A 23,684-nucleotide genomic window follows, 5' to 3' on the forward strand; every position below is an offset into this window, starting at 1 on the left:
TCCAGTCTGGAGCACCTCATCTGATTGTTAGATCACTGAGCACACAAAGTGGAAGTCCTGGTTATTCGTGCCTCCAGAGGCAAGGCAGGTCGTGTTTCGAGCTTGTTCTAAACTGTTGCTTAAATTTCTTGAGTTGCTAATTTCTCTGTGCCTTTAATAAAATTCCAGTGGAAGAATATTGAGTTTTTTAGAAGGGCTGTGCTTGGGGTCTGTGCTGTGGTGCTGCTGAGACTTGCTCAGAAAAGCTGTTTTAAAAGGACTATTTCCTTGCCTGAGCTTCTCCTGAAGCTCCCTATTTGAAACCCTTTAAATTCAGGACCAATTTGTTGTTGGGCTCAGTATTTTGCAAGAGTATTTTATACGGTATATAAATATAAATATATTTGCTATTTTTTTTTACACAACTCTGCCTAGCCAATAACCATCAAATTAAAAAGGATGGGACCTTATTGCCTTGAACGTCACCACTTACAGATTATGCACAATCCACCCTTTTTATGGAAAACCTACATATAGGAATTTAGAATTCCAAAGTACAGGTGAGAATGGCATGACAGGGGTGGTAGATGGTGAGTGCAGAATCAGAAATCTCATCTTCAACCCCACATTCATGCAACCCTAAAATTGCACAATGAGCCAAAGAGAGGTGTGGAAGTTAAGGAAAATGGGGGTGGCTGGTATGGATTTGGGGGAATAGAAGGGGGTGCTGACTCTTTTTACTGCCAGTGCATGCAGAAGGGGGACAGGACTCGACCTTTGCTTTGCTTGTTTGTGTGTTTTTGGTGCCATTTAAGTTGAGGGCACGTGCTTGCCTGCCGTGCTCATTTATCCTCTTGCCCAGCAATCCTGTGATCCCAGGGTAACTTCTGTTAATGAGGCGTGGAAATGAGCAACGGTTTTATTTATTTTTTTTTTTTTCCCCCTCTCGGAAGGAGAAAGAAAAGAGAACAGAAGTAATTGGAAGCAGAAAGTTGATGGAGATTTGCTTCTGGTGAAATCGTGAAAAAAGCTCTTGGAATAGGGGAAGGTGCTGCTTGGAAAAGGCACTTTGGGGATGAAGGCAGGTCTTTGTGAACGGGCTGGGAGGGAGAGTCGTGTTCCCCACCCACCCCAAAACTCCGTAACCAACACCCCCTAAGGATTAGTCACCTCCAGAGGGACACTGGCCATTGCTCATTGCTCCCCAGGTGAAAAGGGAGCTCTGTGTGTCCCTGTGGATCCCACTCTGCCTCTGCCTGCCTGCTGTGGTCCGGGGACTTCGTATTTTTCCCTGGCAAAAATAAAAATTAAAGAAAGCCCCGGCTCCTGATGGGAGCTGTGGTGCTGGTTTAGCTGCTCAGGGGGGACACAGGCAGGGACAGCATCTCCCTGAGCTGGGATAACACATGAGCTGGGGGAGTGAGTGGAGCAGTCCTGGGGGAAAATGACCCTTTTGCCAAGGAAAAAGAAAGACTCAGGGTGCTGATTTCTCTGTGGGCTCTCTGGGTCTGTTGCAGGGGAGAGCATGAAGTGCTTCACCCTCAGGGAGGGGATGGTTTCATGCACCTGTGATACCCCAGCACTTTGGAGTTGCTCCAGAACTGCAGGAAGTTGTGTTTGTTAATTTTAGTTTCTTAATTTTAACGCAGTTCATCTGTTTTAAGGGTGTGTTGGGTTAACAGCTCAAATCTGAATTTCTAACCCTCACAAAGCCTGAACTGACACGGACAAACCTGTGTTTGGATGTGAGTTTGGGCTGGGGGAAGGAAAGTTGTGTTGTGGTTTGTTTGGTTTTTTTGAGTGTTTGTTTTTTTGCCTTGTTTTTTTTCTTGTAAGAATTAAGTGAATAACACACAAACAATGAAAACTGAAAGCTGGAGTAGCTGAAGAGTAGAGGAACTTTCATCTTCTCTGACAATCATTTCATCTTCGCTTCTTGGCAGCTTCAATTCCCAGATGTCAGATGAGGATTGAGCAAACCCCAGCTTAGTGAAAGAGGGAAGGAAATATGTGCTATTCCTAACGTTTTACAAATGAGCAGGACTCACGAAACTTGCAAGGATATTTTGGAATGTAACTCCTTGAGCAGCAAAAACTGATGATGGGGGAAGGGAAGGAAGGAGCAGGATCCCCCCTTTTGTTTTCCTTGTGGGATGAAGTTGGTACTGATTTCATATAATGATATTTGGCTGGGATTTTTTTTTTGGTTGTTTGTTTCTAGCTGTTGCTAGTAGCCGTTGGCAAGCTGTGTGTTTAGGAACAAAACACCCTCTTTTCAGATAGGAAACAGTTCCACGGCTTGAAGGAGCTTCTCCACCTCTAAGAATTCCATCCCTTTTCCTGTCATCGTGACCCAGCTGGGATCCCGGACACGAGCGAGCTGCTGAGTGCAACTGTTCCCTTCTCACATCACCACCAAAAGATGCTGCTGGGTGGTTTTTAAGTTTTTAAGCCTTTCCAAGTGGTTCTTCTCGAAATCCCTCTCCGGTCCTGGCAGGATGTGTGAAAGTTGTAAGGTGCAGAATAGACTTGGAGGTGTTTAATCTGCATTTGAGTGTGGAAGAAGAGGTGGCAGCTGCTGCTCCTGTAGAAGATGCACATATAAAATAAACACACTGTGCACATATATAATTTTATGCACACTGAGAAGTGCACAAGGATTGCAAAAAGCAAATTTTTTTTTTTTTTCTTCGAGGCTTTTACTGTGTTTTGAAAAAAACCCACTGAATGGTACCAAGGAACTCCACATCATGAGACAAATCGTGGCTTGGCGCAATGGGGTGGGATTTTTAAGCTAAAAAACCTGTTTAAACTGGAAATACAGTTTGTTCTTCATTGGTTTGTAGCTCAAATAAGGTATTCCTAATTAGCAGAGAGCTGTGCTTGGGGTTGTTTCAAGTGTCTGTGGTTGCACAACACACACTTTGATGAATTCATTAGTGGTGGCTGTCAACTGAGTGATGTATCTCCAGAAGTTTGGGCTTTTTTGGGCAGATTATGGACGCAGCAGCACAAAATTCATCTTTTAACGTGGTAACAGAGGTACCAACCAAGTAGTTTGCTTGAGGGACTGGCTCTTTCCACAGTGCTCCAATGCTTTGTTTTCCAACATATAATGTAATTTTTCAAGGAGCTCAGTGTTATCTGAGTTAACAAAGAGCATTTTACCGTGCTGTCAGGATTATGTGGTGATGTCCTGGTGAAAACATTCCTGTGGCAGTTTTCATCCAAGCGCTGGACACTTTGGCAGCGTTTATAATTTTGGGGGAGGGTTGTATGGACGGACAAGAGGAGGTTACTTTGTGCATTAGCCTTCTGTGACCTGTTCTGCATCTACACTCACTTCTTATTTGTGGCTTTGGGGAGGGGAAGGGAGTGTTCCAAAACTCCTGAAAGAGGGTTTTTCTGGAGCTGTTTTCCCCCCAAGAATTGTGTCTTCCCCTGAAGACTTGTTTTCCTGAGGAAGGTTTTGGTTTCAGCCTTTCAGCAGCCTTGGAGAGCTGTTTTATTTCGAGCAAGGAGATGGGATAGGAAACTTCTGGAAAAGGAAGAAAGTAGGAAACATTGGAACATGATTCACTGTTCTTGGCCAGAAAGTGCAGTGAAGGTTAGAGCAGGATCTGTGGCCACGCTTCCCAAACTTATATGACCCATTCTTTCTTTGTTATTCTTTTTTTTTTTTTCAATGCTGCTTTCCTCTGCTCACAAAATGAGTTCGAGGAAGGGGAGAAATGAGACAAATGGGTTGTTTTTTAATAAATATTTCCCGATATCTAAGGTTTAGTGGCTTGCTGGGATTGCTTGGACACTCTGTAGCTTTCTATGGGAGCGATTCCTTCTCGGGCTGAGAACTGGTGCCTGCAAAAAATCAGCAATAACCAGGAGCCCTTTTATGAGGTGTGATCTGAGACTGGGGAGGCTGAAAGGTGGAGGGGTGTTGTTTTTTCCCCCTAAAGCTGCAGGACTGATTATTTGCATCCTCTGCTGCCCCATGGCATCAGGTCATTAATTTTAAAAAAAATTACTTAAAAGTTTTAGGCATTGTTTAAAAAGAAAATCCCACAGCAACCTTTTGAAAAATGTTGTTTGTTTGTTTTAGAGTAAGTCTTGTTCTGCTTCAGCTCTGCAAAAGAGCATCCTGCATCTTACAACCAGATTTTCCCTGATTGCTGTTTATTCACTCATAGCAGAGAACCTTATTTTCCTGTTGGTTGGGGGAGACAAGGGACTTCTAAAGAGGTTGTGGAGCAAAAGCAGAGTGAAATGAAGTCAATAAATAGTTAATTGTGAATTCAGGTGGGTCCCTAATCAGTGTTGCTGGAGATAATGAGGTTCACCTCCTGTGGATTTTGTCTCCTGCTCAGCAGCTGTCTCCCATGTTCAATAGTTTGTGAAATGCTGTTATAATTGGGAGCATTTGTGTGACTTACATTGTTTGCTCCTGCTTCAGCATTAATAATGTGATATTCAGGGTGAGTAAACACTGTTTATATATTCAGAACTCTTTAGTATTTTTATCCTTTGCATGGTTTCGAGAGGGGCTATGTTTAAATTTTCCTTTTGGTTTAAATTTTCCTCTTGGTTTAAATCTCCTTCTTGGTTTAAATTTTCTGTGTGTCTTCTGTTTGAGATTCCATGTCTCTTAAACATCCTAGTCACCTCCCCTTTGCAGGTATTAGTTAAAAACCAAGGTCAATAGGACCAAAGTGTGTTTTGTGAACTAACTGAGATGTGTTTCCAAGGTTTGACTGATAAATATATCTATAAAGTTATTTTTTTTTGTTCTCTGAAGGGATAAACTGCAGATGTCCTTTTGTAGTAGCGTATTAATTAACAATTAAACTCGTCACAGTTGGAACCACATGGGTCCACCACCATGTTTTGATGCTTTGTGTTGAGCCAGCAGTTTTTTCCTTACTTTGAGACATCACTTTGCATTTGTGGGATTCAAATGGGCTCCAGCAATGGACACCACGAGGCTTTTAAAGAGGGGTTTTTGTCCCTGTCAGCTGCTCCCACCTGCTGTTGATGTAAGAGCACCTGGAGCACTGCCTTCCATCATCTGCTCTGTGTCTTCCCTTCCATGTAAAACCTGCCTTTTCTGATATATTTAGTGCTGTCAGTCTGTATTTTTTTAGTGTGGTGTTGGTGATTCTGAACTCCAAGAAACCCTCCGGTCGTCTGGGGTTGTTGCGTCGTCCCCTGTGCGACGAGGACAAAACTAATGAGGAAAATGCTGGGGAGTTTTCATCTCACTTTTGCTTATTTGTCTGCAGGTGGCAATAAAAATCATTGACAAATCTCAGCTGGATGCTGTGAATCTGGAGAAGATCTACAGGGAAGTGCAGATAATGAAGATGCTGGATCACCCACACATCATAAAGCTCTATCAGGTGGGGTCAGGGGTGGCTTTTCCCCTTTCTCCCCATCTCTTTTGCTCCTGGATGAGCTCCTCAGTGAAAGATTTTGAAGGTTTTTAGTTGTGATTTTATTTTATTTCTTTTAGTGCCTATGTTTTCTACGGTAAAATACAGGGTTTTTTTGTAGCAGTTTGTCCCCTGTTTGATCTTCTGTTCCTGCAGCATGTGGTAAAATGTTTGAGGCATTTCTGCTCCAGTTCAGTGCTGCCTTTAAGGCTTTCCTCCCTTTAGGATCTCCCTGTTGGTGCTCTGTTTAACAAACAGAAGATACACACCCTTGCTTCAAATAAACCTGGCTCAACAAAGAGCTGGGTGTGCTAAAGCTTTGAGTTTCAGGTCATCTGACAACATCTCTGAAGGAAAACCGAGCACCAGGACTTGGACCTGTGGTGGTGGAGTTGTGAATGAAGATGGAGAACCCCATTTTAGCTTTAACTTCATTTTATGTGAAAGAAACTGGCACTTGATCTGTAAAATACTGATCTGGCAAGCAGAGATGGACCTTAAGGAGTTAAATAAAGTAAATAGAGTAATATCTTTCACAGTTCCTTCTGAGTGAATGGCAACACAACAAAATGCTAGAGGAAAGTGTGAGAATAGTTAAATTAAGTCTGGAGATCAGCAGCAGCATTTAAAGAGGGGGGTGATGATTATGTAGTGCTTAATCCTTCACCATTAGTGGGTTGGCTGGTTAAAAATGCAGTTGGTAGGTGAGTTTATTTTTAAAATAGCCTTCACATTGTCTCCCTTGGCTGCTTTTATCACGTGCCCATCACTGTGCTGGGTCCACACTGCGAGTCTTGGGTTGTCTCATCTCAAGGAGCTGCTGAGGACTGTCAGAGCTGGGCGATGGAAAAGATCAAATTCACCAAACAACAACTCATGCTGAACTCTTCTACTGAGGTTGTTGAGAAAGAAACCCAAAATGTGTTGAGATTGGTGTGTTGTGCTCAAGGCAAGGCCAAAACGACTCTTTGAAGTGGAGGACTTTTCACTTTGGGTCAGTGTTTTGATTGTGCTGGTTTCTTTTCCTCTTCCCAAAAGCCACTCACGTGTGATTTCTTCACCAACAGGTGATGGAGACCAAAAGCATGTTGTACCTCGTGACAGAATTTGCCAAAAATGGAGAAATTTTCGGTAAGCAAGAGAATATTTTCCTCTTCAACATTTTAGTGCACTGGGTAATTAAGGATCTTTCTGGGTCTGTTGTCAGACTTAATATTTCTGTACATGTTTTTTCTGAAATCATAATTTTACTTTTCTGATTTATTGGAGGGATTTCTCAGAGTGGCTTCTGTAATTGAGGATGGGATGTTCTGCTGTGGGTGTATTTGCCACTGTTATATTAAGATACTTTAAAGTGTGAGTTGGTAACTGGTTAATGTTCTTTTAATGCCACGTCAGGCTTGGGATTAAATAGCCTGGTGTTAAACCTCACTGAGCCTTTTCAGCTCTGCTAAACCATCACTTCATGGTGCTGACTGATAGTTCATGGGCAGGATTGTTTTTGACCTGCTTCAGTGGCATTTTCTCCACTCAGCAGCAGTTTTGTGTAGCCCTGACTTTCACCACTTAATGTCACTGCAGTAAATAACGTGTTGAGCCTCAGCCCTTCAAATGCTGTTGTATTTTGGAGGAGTTTTAAAAATATCTTTTGACTTAGCAAAAACATGTGAATGGAAAGGGTTTCATTTGTGCTTAAGACTTTTTTTTTTTTACAGATCTACAGAGTAAATATTTGGGAAAACACTTCTCACTCAAAACAGCAGCTAGATGTGCAAACACTCCTACATGAAATATGTACAGTAACCATGCAAAGTGTGCTCTGGTCGTGCAGAGGAAAAAGCAGCAGTTCCATTGACACTCTCCTGAGTGCTTCTCTTGCAAAGTTGCAGTTACTGATTCACAGTTTAACCAAAGTGACCTGAATTCTGCTCTGGGTTTTGTGCTGCTCACTAGGGAAGCCCAAAGTCGTGTTCTTCTGTCCTCAAACCAAACGCTGCTGAGGGTGAGATTCCCTTCACAACCAGTCCTGGTGGCACTGCAGTGTCCAAGAGCAGGACACAGTCCCAGATGTTTTCCAGACCCTTTCAGCACAAACACCTCCCTCGAGAAAGCTAGACCTGAGACTTATTTTTTTTTTTAATGATAAAGATTCTTTCTAATATTTAGTGCAGGGGTGACTGTCCAGCTCTGCAGCTGGTTGCTCAGGACCCTGCATGGGTGGCTACAGCCTCAAGCCATCCTGTTCCAACATTCTGAGCACCTGCAGAGAAATAGAACCCTCAGGTTTACGTTGGATTCCCTGTGTTTCAGTTGGTTTCCACTGCCTTTTGTGCTTTTGCTGGGTATTTCAGCTTTGCCATCTCCCTCCTGGTCGGTATTTATACACAAAATAAGATCTTCCTCTGCACCTTGTCTTCTCCAGGCTGAGCCCCCACTGCTCTCTGAGCTCTGCAGACCCTTAATCATGTTTATTAACCATCCCTGCATCACTTTGGTGTGTAACAGAGCTTTAACATTCCAAATTTAACATGGGTCCAAACCTAAATGAAGAACTGTGTCTTCAATAAAAGCACTGACCACTGGCTTTGCCAGGCAATGCCTGAGCCATATGTTTTAAAGTAAATACACCTTAATCTTTCAATTGTCCAGCAAACAATTGCACTTTGGGCTGCTGAAAAGGCTGGATAGGGAGCTTGGTTGGGACAAAAGTCCTGCTGTGGCTCCAGCTGAACCCAAAATATCTCCTGGTTTCTGTTTTATTATAGTAAAGTGAAAATATCCAAACGCTGCTATAGAAATGTGCAGGCAGAGGGTGGCACAAGGCTGAGATTTGTCCATGGATATGAACCCTGGAGGTTTCCCAGCAGAGGCTTTGCTGTTTTCAGGCTGTGCAAGAGCAGCATGTCCAGTAAAATCCTCGGTTGTGGCTCTGAGCTCCAGAGCTCTGCACGCACAAACTCGAGCGGCATCTCCAGCAAGTTGGAGCTGTCTTGGAGTGGTTCCTGTGCCCAGGGGCTGGCACAGTGCCTGCACCCCAATCCCAGCCCTCCCTGTTTGCACACTGGTTAATGCACAAACGGGCCCCATCCCCTGGTTGGATGTGCTGGGCTCTCCTTGGCCGGGGCAGAAGGTGCTGAGCTCGGAACAAACGGCAGAGCTGGTGAAATCCTGAGGGCCAAGGGGGTTTGGAGCCTTGAAAAGCAAAATGACAGCTTGGATTCATTAACTTGTTTGCTGCATTGCTAGCAAATGATGGATTAACAGCTTAAAGGGCTGGCTTGTGCTCGGGGTAATTTAGTTTGTGCCTTTGATATCTGACTTCACCTTGATATCATATGATTTGTCAGTCACTTTGTGACTGAATGATATTTAGCTTGCAAATATTATGATCTCCCCTTACTGCCAGGCTTTTGTTTGTTCTTGTGCTTTGCCAAGTTAAACCAGCTGAAAGTGTTTGAAGACTTGGTTAGAAGCTCTGAGGGGAGTTCTCAGATCTGCAGGTTCCAGGGATCAGATTTTATCCCGAAGAAAGCAGGAGAGTTTCAGTGAAAATCTTGCAAACAGTTATAAAGCCCCTCCAAACAACATTTTTATTAAAAATCCCCTGCCACACAAGCTGACAAAGCCATTGTGCTGGGCAAGATGATCCTGCTTGGGTGACTGATGTCACACAAACTGGTTTAGAAGGTACAATTAATTGCTGGGTATAAAATCCATATGCATTTGCTGCTCCTTGGCCATGCTTTGTAGGATGTCAAAGGCAATTCTAAACCCATCCTAACAGTTGATTCTTTGATTTCTGTGCTCGTAAGAGAAAGAATAGAATTGGCTGTAGAAGCTCTTTCTGTCAAGACTCACCCAGCTGCTGCTCCCCTTGTTTTTGTTGCTGAGGATAAATGAAGTTGTTGCTTTCAGGGCTAACGTTGGTTTTCCCAATGCAACCAAACACGAAAACAAAATGTTCTTTTCTGCCTGTGACGCAATGAAGGCAAGAGGGAGGTCAGGATGGGCACTTTATGGGCAGTTGTTTTGTTTCCAGAAAACAACAACAATTAAAAAAAAAAAAAATAAAATACTTTCAGCCACTGTGCAGCCTCTGGTGGGGCTTCAGAGGGAGAAGGGTGGTGTGGAGCCTGCAGGAACCGAGCAGCCCGAAGTACCTCGTGGTGGTGAAGCCAGTTATTCCAAGCACGTTGTGTTCTGTGAAAATATTGATCAGGCAGCCCTAAAAGAAGGAGCAGAGCAGAGTTTCGTGAGGCATCAGCTTTTTCTTACTCTCTTTTTTTTTTTTCCTTTGGGAGGGTGTTTTCCATTCTTTCCGAGGGCAGGGCGGGGAGGACAACGAGCTTTGGCTGAAGCGCCTTCCGAGTGGGATTTACTGGAGGGGGAACCTCGTGGTTCCTGGGCTGTTCCTGGGTTGTTTGTGGCTGTCCCAGCCCGCTCCAAGCCTGGTTTATCTCCCCAGATTACCTGGCCAGCCACGGCCGCCTGAGCGAGCCCGAGGCGCGGCGCAAGTTCTGGCAGATCCTGTCGGCGGTGGAGTATTGCCATGGCAGGAAGATCGTGCACAGGGACCTGAAGGCCGAGAACCTCCTGCTGGACAACAACATGAACATCAAGATAGCAGGTACTCCCAGCTCAGGGGGCGTCCAGGAACGCCTTGCTCTTGTTAGGAGGTCCTGCTGTGCTCGGGGCACAGAAAATTGGGGATACCCATCATGCTGCTGCGTTTTGTCCAAGTGCCTGTGGCCCAAAGATTCCCTGGATTTGTCCCTGTTACACTTCAAAAGCAATAATTTTTAGGAGTTACAGATGCTTTTGGTGGCTATCATGACATGCCTTTGGTGCTTCTAGATGTTCAGGTTAAAACAGAGTTAATCAAATAACTTCTTTCAACACTGGGGGGAAAAAAAACCACCTCAAAATGGAAGCTTATTGATTTATTTTTTCCCCTTTTTGCATGCATGATTTCATTTTAATTATAAATTTAGACGCAGCAGATGTTGCTCGCGATGGAAATCGTGTCATTACAATTCCATGAATCCTTCCATACTGATTTTAGCCCGGCAGGACTTGGGAAAACTAGGTAATACCTTGATTTGGGGGGCTGTTGAACTTCAGACGTCACTAATGTGGGAGCAGGAAGGGAAGGTGAGTGCTGTGAGGGGCTGGTTTGGGAAGGAGTGAGTTTGCTTGTCCTGAGAAGGAGCTGTGACTCCACAGCCAGTCAGGCTGAGAAAGGCCAAGTGATAAAACATTTCTCATCATTGCTGCACTATTTTACCCTTCCTGGCACTTCTGAAATAGTGCAAGGGTTTTGTTACATCAGTGGGTTCATCAGCACTGCTGCTGCTTGGGGGGGGATTTTTCCTTCCCTCATTTCTGATTTCATCCCTCCATTTGTCTCCAGCAGCTCCTGGCAATCAGAGCACCTGGAGATTTATGCCTGACAGACAGTTTATTTACCAGGACAATTTATGCCTTCAGTAAATACTGTGTCTAAGGGCTGCAAGTCACCCACTTGCTATGAGTAATGGAACTAAATGGGAGGGAATTCTTGTGCTATTGTTCGTCTGAGCTTTCTTTCCTCGCCTTTTCCCCATTCCCACCACCACACTCTCTGCCTCCTGATTTCCCTCCCCATCCCTGTGCTGCTCTGGAGGCTGTTCTGTTCAGCCTGGCACAGTTTCCCAGAGCTCCTCAGGGGTCTCATCCGTGCTGTATCCAGAGTTATTCCTCTCCTGGATGTCCTCAGCACTGCAGGGATGTGAATTCCCCCCTCCCCTCCCCGAACACGACCCAGGCTCACAAAAACCCTCCTTCAAAGGCATCTCAGGAGACCCGTTAACCAAAGCAAGGTTAGAGCCCTGAACTGCTCAGGCACGGGGAATTTCAGCGCTCAGGTTCTCCAGGGACTCAAACAAAAGCACTGATAAATGGGAGTTATGAGATTCCATCGGCTGCTGCTGCTGCTCTTTCCTTGCCTCAGCTGCTCTCCTGCTCCACTTCTCTATTACAGAGAGTTAATTACAGGTGGTCTGTATGCAAATGAGCCCATTAGCTGGCACTGGTTCTTCCATGTGTCTCTGTCAAGCTTTATCAGGTTTGCTGGGGCGATAAAGGAGGAAAGTTAAGGCTGCTTGGAAACTTTGTAGTGATTTGTGCCGAGTCAGTTGTTGTATTTTTCTCCCCAAAGGAGATAGATGATGAACTCCCCAGAATGTTTATCTGTGATTTTGGAGTTATCTGGTGCTCTGCAGAGCCCTGAGAACACTCTCTTCCAGTCGTTCATACTCTTCGTGGCCCATTTATCAAACTGTGGAAGAACAGAGGGCAGCTAGGATCCCAGCTCTGATAGCTGGAATTAGGCTCTAATTAATCTAGGAATCGAAAAATGGCACAGTAACTGATGAATTACTTTGGTAAAGCTCTGCAGTGTCAGTGTTTACACGAGGTCCCAGCACTAAGCATGTTCCTTCCTGATCACTCCAAGCAGCTAAAAAATCCCCACAGGGATCCTCCTGGCCATTCCAGGCTCTTCCTGACTTCCAGTGGTTCTCTTGATTCATTCTGCTGCTTCTGAGACTTTTATTGAAGCTTTTACTCTTCAAGAATACAACATTTTTTAGTCAAATAGAGAAAAGTGTGTAAAGTTACCCCTGTATTTCAGCTGCCAGGAGGCTAAAATTCAAAAATAAATGCTCCTAAAACCGAGCTGATGAGACTGCCACCTTTTGATTAAAACAGGAGGCTGAGCTGAAATGTTAATAGTTTAGTGTCAATATTGCTCTCAAAGGAGTGGGTTGGGTGGAATTCCTGGGATCTTCCTTTTCAGTCCTGGTAACTGGACAAGAAGTGGAGGATGTGTAAAAGACCCTAGGGGAGAGTTTTGATGGACTCGTTTTCCAGAGTCCCAATTTTAGCCTAAGCAGCAAAAAATGAAGGTGTTAATGAGATTAAAATGAAGGTTGCAGGTCAAGAATGCCGCTCCAGGGCAGAACCCTTAGGTTTGACGCAGAATCTGTGTTCAGCACCAGCACCTCCTGTGGTTCTTCCCAAAGTTCCTGCCCTGGGAGATGCCTGCAGAGCTCCAGTGGCGAAGGCTCCGTGTTTGGACCAGCCCAGGTAGCAGAGACTGTTATTTTGAAGCAGGTTGTAGTGCTGGTTTGTCTTGCTGGTGGACAGTAAAATATGCATTGACGTCAGAAGTGGCTGCTCAGCATTCAGGCCGTGAAGTGGGTCAGGTTTGTGTCTGACACGCTCATACCTTGCCTTTATCAGCCCCTCTCTTCCCCATTATCTCCGTGGCTCACATTACTGCTGCAACAAAGGCTGCCTGTGGCTCCCTGCAGGCTGGGCAGATTGAGTTCTGCCGCTAATTTCAGGAGGATGGATTAATTATAGCTCCGCGGGCTGGAGCCCCTCGGAAGGACAAATTAGAGGCTCCCTGGTCCTGCCTGGATGCAGGGCATGAGTTGCAGCGGCCCTGGCAGGGAGCTCCCATTTCTCGGATTGCAAACGGGGCTGAAACCTCAGGCTGTTTCCATTTTTACCGGGAAAACAGATTCCATCGGGGTGATGCGCCCGCTCCAAAAATTATACCTTCCAAATTCCGGATTATCCTGAAGGGGGTAATAATGAGATTGAGAAACCAAAGACAGCCGCTGTGGAGAGCCAATATTTGCAGATTGCACAAACACAGAGTTTATTCAACTCCACACAATGCTGCAAATGATGGGATTTCTTTTTTTTTTTCTGTTGGTTTTTTTTTAACGTGCAGATTCAGGCAAATGTTAAGAAGATCACCCCATTATATAATCTCAGTCCTCTGGTAATGAGTCCAATTTCAGTCCTTTTAGAATTCTGTGGCTGGCATATGTTTGGGGTTTGTCTTTTTTTTTTTTTTTGAGGGCTGGCACATTTTCCCTTAAATATCAGCAACGTTTCACTGGAATGATAAACCTGAACAATGTTTTTAGGTTAAAAATGGCCACCTTGGATCCACAATGATTGTGGGCAGATCAGCAACTGCAAAGTAGAAACAGGGTGCAAGAGAGAGAATGATAGATGAGCGATTGTCCCATGCTTAATTGACTCCTGGCCATTCTAACACTCCAGAAAGTGGGACAACTCAACTGACGGTGGAGCAGTTAAAAACTGAGGAAGCCCCGTGGACCAAGCAATGGTTTTCCTGGGTGCTCCCAGTTCTGGAGTCCCCTGTGCTGGGTGAATTGTCCTTCTCCTCCCTGCCCCAGACCCCAGCGTGTGCTGTTGCTGCTTACACAGTTCATCCTGGGCTGCTGCTCCTGGTGTCAGTTTATAGCCCTTTCATTCATGAATTTGCCTAATAAAGCTCAATGGTCTGTGCTGTCACAAGACCATCAGGGGCCAGCCAAGCGCTGCTCTTCCACCCGGTTAGGCACTGTCTGGGCACTGTAAATTCTGTTAATTCTGCTGCTGCAGAGAGGGAGCAAAGGTAACAGCCTGGCAGGGATCAAAATCATTCAGCTGCAAGGTGTTCTTTGAGGTGCTTTTGGTAACCACAGACTGTGAGGTATTACGTGTTATGAAATTAGTCATGTAAAGATGATTGTAACGCGCACCTGAGGCTTCTCTCTCATTGGTCAGTCATGCTTACAGACTCTGTTCTTTTGGCTGTTCAGATTTCGTTAATGTGAAGTGATTTCCAGGTGCTCACATCCACCAGAGGGGCTAACTTGAAATCCAGCAGTGGACAGGCCAAGAGTTTCACTTTCCTGAGGGGTTTGAAATCCTTGTGTTTCCAAGCAGGTCACGCTTTTCTTCAGCTGTGCTTACAAATACAGGTACTTGTGAATCTGATAGGAAGATTTATGAGGGTGGCACCTGAGTAAGAGCTGCAGTTCAGAGATAAAGCCTGATATTTATCTGCAGTTCTAAGAGGATGTTGAAAATCTGACAAATCCAAGATAAGTGAAGGGAGAAATCAGATTTAATGACACCTACACGGAATGGCAAAATGCTTCTGAGGGAAGAAATTGCCTCGTGTCTCCTGAAGTTATTGTCAAGGTTGCCAAGCCAATTATGTGTGGAGAAAAGTCTTCTCAAAGAGGATAAGAGAAAGAAAATAATTCACAACAAAAGTCTGGCTGTGATGGGGGGGTTGGAAAGGCAGGTGGCACACGGTGATGTGGGGGTTTTGGGAGCAGAAGGTTTGGTTGTTGTCACAGCTGAAGCTGCAGCTGTTGCAGAGCCGGGGTAGGGGGTGTGGAAGGAAGGACAGAGTGGCTGTTCCATTCCATGTTTTCCTGTGTGGATGTGGAGTCTGGGCTGACCTTGGCACCTCCAGGGCCGGGTGACGTGCCGGGGTGTCGTGGCGTCACCGTGCCCGCATGGCGTGTGCTGTGACAGCCCCGGCTGGGCTCTGACCTTCACTCGGCTCCCTGGCACTGCTGACGCTGCCCTGGGAGCTGGGGAGGGCACAGGAGTTCGCCCCTGGGTGTCAGGTTTTGTGGCTTTGATCTGACGCAGGGATGGGGAGGGCTTTGACCTCTCGGGGGTTCCCCTCGAGCCAGGTGTTTGCAGGAGCCTCGTAACGAAGTTTGCCCCTTGTTTGCTCCAAAATCCCCTTCAGTTCTGGAGCTCCCAGAGCTGCTGCTCCTGCCTGTGTTCCTTCTCGAGGGGTTCTGTTAAAGGATTGCTGGAGCTCTTGTGTCCTCCTGTTAGGAAGGGAATCACATTCCTGGATACCAGTGCCAACAGTCAGATTCAGTGCCCACACTGCTGCTCTAAAACAACTCCAGGTTAACTTTTAGCCTGGTAAGCTTTTCTTTGATGCCTCTCTGTTGCTTTGATTCCAAGGGTCCTCTCGTGGCTTTATAGCCCATGATGTGTGAGAGAGCCAAATCTTTTCCTCCGAGCACCCCAAACTGTACAAATGGCAGTAAATGAAGCACAGTGTTTATCAGGTTTGCTATCTGCTGAGCAGCATTAACGTACCTCTGAGGTATTCAGAGCTGGGGCTGCTAAATCAACAGCCTGATTCCTGTTTGTCACCACTGTTGACTTTCACAGCACTGCTCCAGTCCCCCCAGCACTCCCCTGGTGAGGGGGAGAGCCATCAGACTGGCTGACTCCAAGTCCTGGTGCACTGGTGGCTGTCATCCTGCTTTTCACCGCTGGCTTATTAAAAATGGTGACTGATACAAGCCCTGAGGGACCCACAGACTTTTATTATGCCGTAAAAAGAAACATTTTTAAGAACTGTTTGGCTGTGGGATGGTAGTTTGAGTTGTAGGCAGTCCCAGTAGCCGTGTCCTTCCCAGCAAAAGTCCCCGTGTTTTCCCAAGCTTGTTGCTTTTGGCAGAGTTCCTTCCTCCCAGCTCCAGAGTTGATGCTTTTTGTTGTCAGAATCTTGTGGTGTATTCAAGGCTTAGAGAGCACCTCAGGAAAGCCCAGGAAATCTCAGGCCCAGTGGTAAAAATCTCAATATATCCCTTGGCAGGTAAATAAGCTCGTTTGCCTGTGTGACTGTCAGTTTGTTGAGTTTTAATGAGTAGCTGTTGATAAACTTGGATTTAGCAGACTGGTGCCAGTGTGTAGAGGTTGTGAAGTTTCTCAGTGCTTTAATAATTCCACAGTTGTCATGCAAACAGTCCTGCAGCACCCCGATATTTGCAGTGGGAGCCCTGACGAAAGGATTTGGGGGATGGAGCCCTTCAGGAATCAAAGTGCACGTCATTATCCTTCGTGGTGCAGCTGGAGGCTGGAGTGAGTGACTCTTTCCACACACCCCTCCCCTTCATTTCTTCACAGATTTTGGCTTTGGGAATTTCTATAAGAGTGGTGAACCCCTGACAACGTGGTGTGGGAGCCCCCCCTATGCAGCCCCAGAAGTCTTTGAAGGCCAGCAGTACGAGGGACCCCAGCTGGATATCTGGGTATCATTATCCTTCTTTTTTTTTTTTCTTTTCTTTTTTTTAACTGGATTTAAGTCAAGTTTTAGAAAGCTGGAACAAAGGAACCATCTTTATTTATTTTTTTTTTTTCTTGAGCTGTGGGTGAGCTGTTTCTCTTCAGGTTTATTTCTTGAGTGTCACAAAATGCTTCTTAAAACACTGAGTGGAATTGAGTTGACCTGTCCCAGGTGGCTGTTAAATGGGCATTGCAGGTGGGTGTCAGCCCACTGAGGGAAGACTGCAGCTCTTCCAAAAGCTCCCTGAGTGAATGAGGGAACTTTGGGTTTATTTTTTCAATGCATTTAATATTTTCTGTGAGAACTCTGCACTCAGCATCACACAGGCACTGACATTTTGGCTGCACAAACAGGGTGCACTTGGTGGAAAGTCACCTTTTGGCTGCTAATCTGATTTCATCTAATTGCACTGACAAACAAAAGCTGTGCTTTTAGGTGCATATGTTTGTCTGTGGGCTTATATCTGCATAATATACCTAGAGAGAGGTGGATTTTAAAAGGGCTCCAGCCTCTCTGAACCTTTAGCTACTGGTAAACACTGAGCAGACATCAACCAGGCACTGTTTGAACATCAGAATGGAATCTCTGAACTTTGGTAAATATTCCTTATATATTTAAGTTCCTAAATCGGTAACAGAATCTGCCTGCCCACAGAGAAGTGGATAAAATCATCATCATCCTCACTTCTGTCCTGAGTGAAGGATTCTGTGTCTCTTCACAGCAGTTCTGCTGAAGGTGCTGAGCTTGCAGGAGGGATGGAACAACCCACAGTTCAGTTTTTGGGCGGGTTAAGGAAGGGACTTTTTGAAATATATATATATATTTAATTTAAAAAATCTTACCTGCTTTTTCCTCCCCCCTTGAGAAATCCAGTGCTGTGCCAGCTGACTGGCACGAGGCTCTGCTGTGGTTATCTCATGTAGTGGTTTTTTTTTTTTGGCGTGAACTACAAGACCCTTTTCCGCTGGCAGTGCCAATTAACCTGCACTCCTCGAGGAACAGTCCTGAGAACTGAACTGGGCATTCCCTCTCTTGCAGAGCATGGGGGTGGTGCTCTACGTGCTGGTGTGTGGAGCCTTACCCTTTGATGGACCAACCCTCCCCATCCTGAGGCAAAGAGTTCTGGAAGGAAGGTTCAGGATCCCCTATTTCATGTCAGAAGGTAACCGTGTGTCCCCTTCCACTCTCAGTAAATTGTAGGACAGGCTGTGTTGCAGCAGAGGGTGGTGCAGCTGTGCCTCTGTTTGGCCACGCTGTGCATTTAAAGAAGCTGGGCTTTTCTCTTGCTCAGTGTGGCTTTTCCTCTTGTTTTGAGAGGTTGTTTCAGCCCCCAGGAGCTGGGTCAGGTAGCAGTGAGGCAGCTCCTCTTGGCACCTCTCGCAGTGCTGGTCTCGGGTACCACCGAGCGATTCTTCTCTGACACTGCCAATCCTTCTTTTCCCAACAGAGTGTGAGCACCTGATTAGGAGAATGCTGGTCCTGGACCCATCCAAAAGGTTGACTATTGCTCAGATTAAGGAGCACAAGTGGATGCTTGTAGAAGTTCCTGCCCAGAGGCCAATTCTTTACCCACCAGGAGAGGAGAACGAGCCTTCCATCGGCGAGTACAACGAGCAGGTCCTGAGGCTGATGCACAGCCTGGGCATAGACCAGCAGAAAACTGTTGAGGTAAAACACACTCAAAGGGGTATTTCCTGAGTGGGGCTGGATAAATCATTAACTTGGCAGCTGGAGAGAGAGGAAGGCAGATTAGAACTGGAAGCAAATTAATTTTGAGCTTTTAAGAGGGTGGCAAATGAAAATCAAGAAGGAGCATGGAAGCAGCTGAATGCCTCTGCCCTATCCTAAGTCATGCTTGTTACCAAACATAAATGCCAAGGCTCCCTGTGGAGTTAAAACAATCATTTCCTTTAGGATGCTTGATCCCTTAAGCCATCGTGGAGGAGCTCAGTCCTTTCTCCAGGCTCAGCTCTGTGAAGGGTCAGAGTGGCACCTGAACTGGTGGCTACAAGTCCTGCTGCAGCCCAGAATGTATCACTGAACTAAACTCTGCTTTGAAAACTTCCTAGTTGAGAACAACTCAGTTTACCCACCCCACTACCTCTAAATATCTCCCGCTCAGCAATTCTTTCTTTCTCCTGGTCTTGCAGAACATAAACACAACAGACACATTTGGCTGCCCCCACACTGCTGTACCTCTGTTTTTCAGTCCCTGCAGAACAAGAGCTATAACCACTTTGCTGCTATCTATTACCTGCTGGTGGAGAGGCTCAAATCCCACCGGAGCAGCTTCCCCGTGGAGCAGAGGGTGGACGCCCGGCAGCGCCGGCCCAGCACCATCGCCGAGCAGACCGTGGCCAAGGTGAGGTGGGCTGCCCTGGACACACACTGCTCCCTCTCAAAACCCGCCTTCCACTTGCAATCCACTGCTGCTTCTGTGATTTCTGCCCTGCGTGGTTTCGTTCTGGCAGGCGGTGGGTTTGGACCTGGTGGGGACGTTCCTGGCTTGGCCTCAGCCCCCACTTTTATTTCCAGTCACATTTGCTTAGCCAATTTTTTTAATGAATTTCAAAACCTTTTGCTGGCAAGCCATGGGTTAAAGAGTTAGAGAAACACCAGTTCTGGAGCTTCCAAGTGCAACACTTGGAGTATCTTTTAATGTGATTACCAAACGAGCTGTTGAGTTTATGGAGAGCTGTGTTAGCATGGGGGCTAAAAGCATGCGGGCTCCACTTAGTGCTGTAAACACAGTCACTCTGAAGGGACCTGTTGAAAATAAAATTGCTTTCTCCCCTGCTGTTCTCCAGCGATGCTTTCTGTCTCCCCTGAAATGAGGCGTGGCAAGGAGCAGTAAAGAGGAGCCCAAAAGAAAAACACATCAGGTTAAGATGCCAAGTCATTGTAGTATCTTAAGTACCTGATAAAAATGTCATTATCTTGAGCCACTTCATGGCTGAAGACTCAGAGATTTGTTCCTAAATGATGTCATTTCTTTTAAGATTTGCACTGCTTTTTCCTCCAGCAAGGGCCCAGCTTCCTCTGTGTGCACAGAGCCAACTGGTGACTAATTGATTTAAGTCTTAAGGATGTCATGTGTGTTTTATCAAGAGCAGTTCTGGGGGCTCTTTACATCTGGTGCCACTGCATGGCTGTCCTCATAGTCCCCTCCTAATTACACTGCCTGATTCAGCACAGGCTCTGAGGCTACTCAGTCTGCTTCTTCCAGAAGGAAAGGTCCAGTTTATCCCAATAATTCTGAGGCTTCTTTAATTTATTGTTTCATTGAGATACACAGGCACTGTACAGCTCTTCTATTAATGCATAACTGGAACCATGAAAGACTTGGCTTAAGATGACTCAGACTTAGCGTGGTCTCAAGTAAATATTCTCCCAAGTTCCCAGCCTCCTGAGTACTGTGCTGCTGCTGTAGGGAGCAATTGCCCAGATTCCAATTCCACTTCCAAGAGGAATCACAGCCACGCTGCTCCTTCTCTTTTTTTTTTTGCTTCAGGCAGCAAGACACTTATTTGGGTTTGGATTCTGTCGAGGTGAAAGCCAGACAGCCTCAGCTATGAAAACACAGGGCCAGGAGCAGCAGCAGGGCTGACAAGGATTAACCCAGCCATTTGCTTGGAGAGTAGCTCTAGTGATAGAAAGTCACTTTTTCTTCAGCCACAGCCTCGCAGTTGTCCCAAGGAAGAGGATAATTTGTTTTCACACATGGTGGCACCACAGCTCCCGTGTAAGGCTGGTTCTTTCCTTTTGGACAGGAAAGAACCTTTTGGTGTGGGTGCTGCACTCCAGGGAATGAAGGCTGAGGAACAGTGAAAAATCCCTGTTTTGCTCACCATGCCATGCCTGCCTTCCCTGGGACACACTTCTCCCTCCAGCACAACAAAACATCTGATAAAACATCTCCTTTCACACCCAGCCTGCTCTGCTCTCCATCAGCCTTTTCCCCGCAGGAATCAGGGCATGTTAGAAAAGTCACTGAAAGCACCCACCCTGTGCTCGTGGCAGCACTCAGGGGGTCTGTCCTGAAGATAGAAAGCAATTGCAGCACCAAAGGGTCCCAGACACCGCTGTGAGGTGCTCACCCTCAAAAAGTAGCAGGTGGAATGACGTTTAGGGGTGGTTTGTGTGGGGTTTTGGGGTGGTAGTGCTTGTTTTTCTGTAGTGTGAAGACTGAGGGTGTCACCCATCTAGAATGAAGAACTAAATCCTGCACCTCTGCTTTGCCAGCGGGTGATTTGTCACCTTGTACGTTGTTCTTTACCTAAAACCGTTCCGTTTTTTGAGCTCTCTGAAATCTCTCTCCTCCAGGCCCAGGCTGTGGTGCCCTCGGTGAACCTGCACTCCCAAAATGCAAGGCTCTTGCAGTCCCCAGGGCTCCCCTCAGCCTCAGGAGCAGAATTTTCCTTCCCTCCCTCCAGCTGCCAGGGAGAGACGGCGTTCATGGAGGAGGAAAGAGTTGAGACGCCAAAGGTACGGCTTGAAATCACCCCCCTTGTTGCTTTTGGGTTTCCTTTCAGAAGTCATTAAGGCTAAAAGAGATGGTTGTCTGAAAGCACAGCTGATGGTGTGCCTGTTTCCTTAAATTTAAGTGTTTAAGCATCAGACCTGTAGGTATTCCACATTCTTTTTCCACTTCTCTCCCATATAACTCTCCACAGCTGTGTCTTTTTTTCATCCTTAATCTGCCTCTCCTGTTCTTTGCTTACATTCCAGTCTTACCACACTGTGTTTGTAAAAGAAAAACCAACCTACAAAAGCGTTTTGGTGGGGGTTTTTTTTCCCCTTTTTCTTCTCAAATATATTTTCAAGAGCCCTGAAGGCTCCTCGTGTACAACTTCTAACACAAAGGGGTAACTGCTGAGTATCTGAATAACCTGCTCAGCTGCTCATCCCAAACTTCAGTGCACTGAGGACAGGAAGGTACAATGGAACCCGAACCAGGAGCTTCTGTTGCCAGCTAAAGCAATTAAAATACCATGAACATAAAATTCCCCTCTCCCTGCCAGTCTCCCAGTAAGCCAGCAGCAAGTCACATTTTTTGCTAATTTTTCCTGTGGAATGGTGAGAATCCAGCAGGACCCTCTGACTGTCAAAACCCATCAGAACTGCAGCATCTCAGGGTGCAGCAATTCCCCAGTTCAGGCCAGTCCTGGAACTGGGGAAGTTTTATATGAAGTATGTTATTATTCTCATAAAACTGCTGTTGTTCTCTCTCATATCACGTCCCCTTGTAACTTGAATTTCAGCATATTTATTTTGCCTGGTGCCAGTGATTTCATGCTTGCCAGTTTGAAGCTTTTTATTGCTCCCAGTCAGTTACCAACACTGGGAGTGTGGCCCTGATTCTCAGCACTGTTTTAACCCACCCCTTGGGTGGTCTCCTACAGCTGGAAAGCCAGAAAGCACTTCAGAGAGGTTTGGAAATTACCATTTCAGGCTTTATTTTGCATCCCCCTTTGCTTTACAGATGCAATTTGGCCAGAGTAGGTCAACAACTGGTGACTACAGTGAGGTGTCGAGTCCCAACTCCCTCGGGAATATTCAGTGTTTTAAGTAGTGTAGAACATGTCCTCCAGAGAATTCCAAGCTCTGATCCCTGTGCCATGGTAAACTGCAGGGAGCCAGCTGCCCATGAGGGATTGGTTCTGCTCTTCCTTTCCAGCACTTTCGCTGCCAGATCAGTCCGAGGCATTTGAATGGAAAAGTCACAAATGGAAAGTAAGGTGTGCAAGAAATTAGGCTCAGAGATGTATGATCCACTACATTAAAACAGAGGCAGCAGATCCAGGATTTTCCTGTGCAAGGATCATCTTTTTATTGGTGCTCAGAACCACTCAGAGCTGTTTCTTGATGGTGCTTTAAAATATTTCCCTAAGTGCCACCCTATAACCTGCTCCAGGACCATTTGTCAACAGCCACTGTAAATGCAGTGAAACCTCTTTTCCAAACACAACCTGTTTTCAAAATGCCAAAGAACTTGGAAGGAAATTCAGGAATGGCTCATCTACAGTTTTAGATAAAAATCACCTCTAGCAGTGCCAGGTCTTGTGCCAAAGGGATGTGTTTTTTCCATCCATGTTTTACAGGGCAAAACTGCAGGACATGGCAGCTTTAAACCCAAATAGGTAAAGAATTAGTTGATGTACAGAAAGATTCCTGGCAGACTGATGTGGAGAATAAATCCAGGATTAAAACCCTGGGAATATTTTGGGTTGGAAAGGCAGGCCCGAAGGCCCTTCAAGTCCCAACCTCCCGCTAAAGGCAAGCTCTGACTTCAAAGCTGGAGGAGGTGAGGTTGGTTAGAGCTTTATCAAAGCTGAGTGAATCCAAGGAGAGGGGGATTCCAAACTTCTCTGGGCAACCTGTGTTTGCAGAGGAACAGCATTAATCAAATGCACTTCTGCTGGGAAGGAATCACTCCTGAGCACAGAGCCCTGCAAGAGTGAAGTCCAAGGCTGGCTTTTCCCAGGGTGTTTATCTGAGCATGATAAACGAGCCCAGTAGGTAAAGCAAGGGGGGGAAGCAGAAGTTATTGTACATTCCATAGATGTTTTATGCTTGTGGCTAAGCTGGCAGAGTTTTCAGTAACTCAAACCCAAAAAACCCAAAACAAACAAACAAACCCCCCTAAAGAAACAAACAAAACCAACCCTCCCAAAACTGAACAAAACACCCCCAAACCCAACAACAAACAAACAAGCAAACCCCAAAACAAACCATCAGCCCTGGAGAACATAATACAGTGGAAAAATAGAGTATTTAGACTTAGGGAGTTGAGTATTAAGGGAACACCAGTGGTGATCCTGCACGGGGGAAATTTGCTGAGAGTTGTGCGTGACAAGCAAGTTTGACTTGACTCAGAGCAGTATAGAGAGGTTCACACGTTTTAAACACCCCAGGCAGGGATTTCCTGCCCTCTGTGCCCAAAGCCAAGGTGTCCCTGTGCCCCCCAGGTGAATGGCTGCCTGCTGGACCCCGTTCCTCCCGTGGTGATGAGGAAAGGCTGCCAGTCCCTGCCCAGCAGCATGATGGAAACTTCCATCGATGAAGGGATCGAGACAGAAGGGGAGGCAGAGGATGACCCTGCCCAGGCATTCGCAGCCCTCCAAGCAGCTCGTGTTGGGAAGAGGCGGCACACCCTGGCAGAGGTCACCAACCAGCTGGTGGTGGTGCCAGGCACAGGTACAGAGCTATTCCAAAACCCAGCAGAGTGAATAAGCCTTTTGCAGGCTGCATGGAGGGGGAAACCCAACCCTGAACACTCTGAACATCTGCAAAGTGTCTGATTGCTGCAAAATAATATAAACCAC

General features: G+C 46.0%; 1 protein-coding gene across 1 annotated transcript in view; it reads left to right on the forward strand.

The window, feature by feature from the left end:
- The window catches only part of SIK2 (salt inducible kinase 2), a 31,776-nt gene that overhangs the window by 2,262 nt on the left and 5,830 nt on the right, over nt 1–23,684 (forward strand). Inside the window, 9 exon segments of the mRNA XM_050322869.1 lie at nt 5,256–5,372; nt 6,473–6,536; nt 9,871–10,032; nt 16,200–16,324; nt 17,398–17,521; nt 17,807–18,027; nt 18,569–18,721; nt 20,683–20,844; nt 23,328–23,563. Coding sequence (XP_050178826.1) covers nt 5,256–5,372; nt 6,473–6,536; nt 9,871–10,032; nt 16,200–16,324; nt 17,398–17,521; nt 17,807–18,027; nt 18,569–18,721; nt 20,683–20,844; nt 23,328–23,563 — 1,364 coding nt within the window.

This window comes from Myiozetetes cayanensis, unplaced genomic scaffold (genome assembly GCF_022539395.1).
Source record: "Myiozetetes cayanensis isolate MyiCay16 unplaced genomic scaffold, myiCay2020 scf29, whole genome shotgun sequence".
Taxonomy (NCBI): domain Eukaryota; kingdom Metazoa; phylum Chordata; class Aves; order Passeriformes; family Tyrannidae; genus Myiozetetes; species Myiozetetes cayanensis.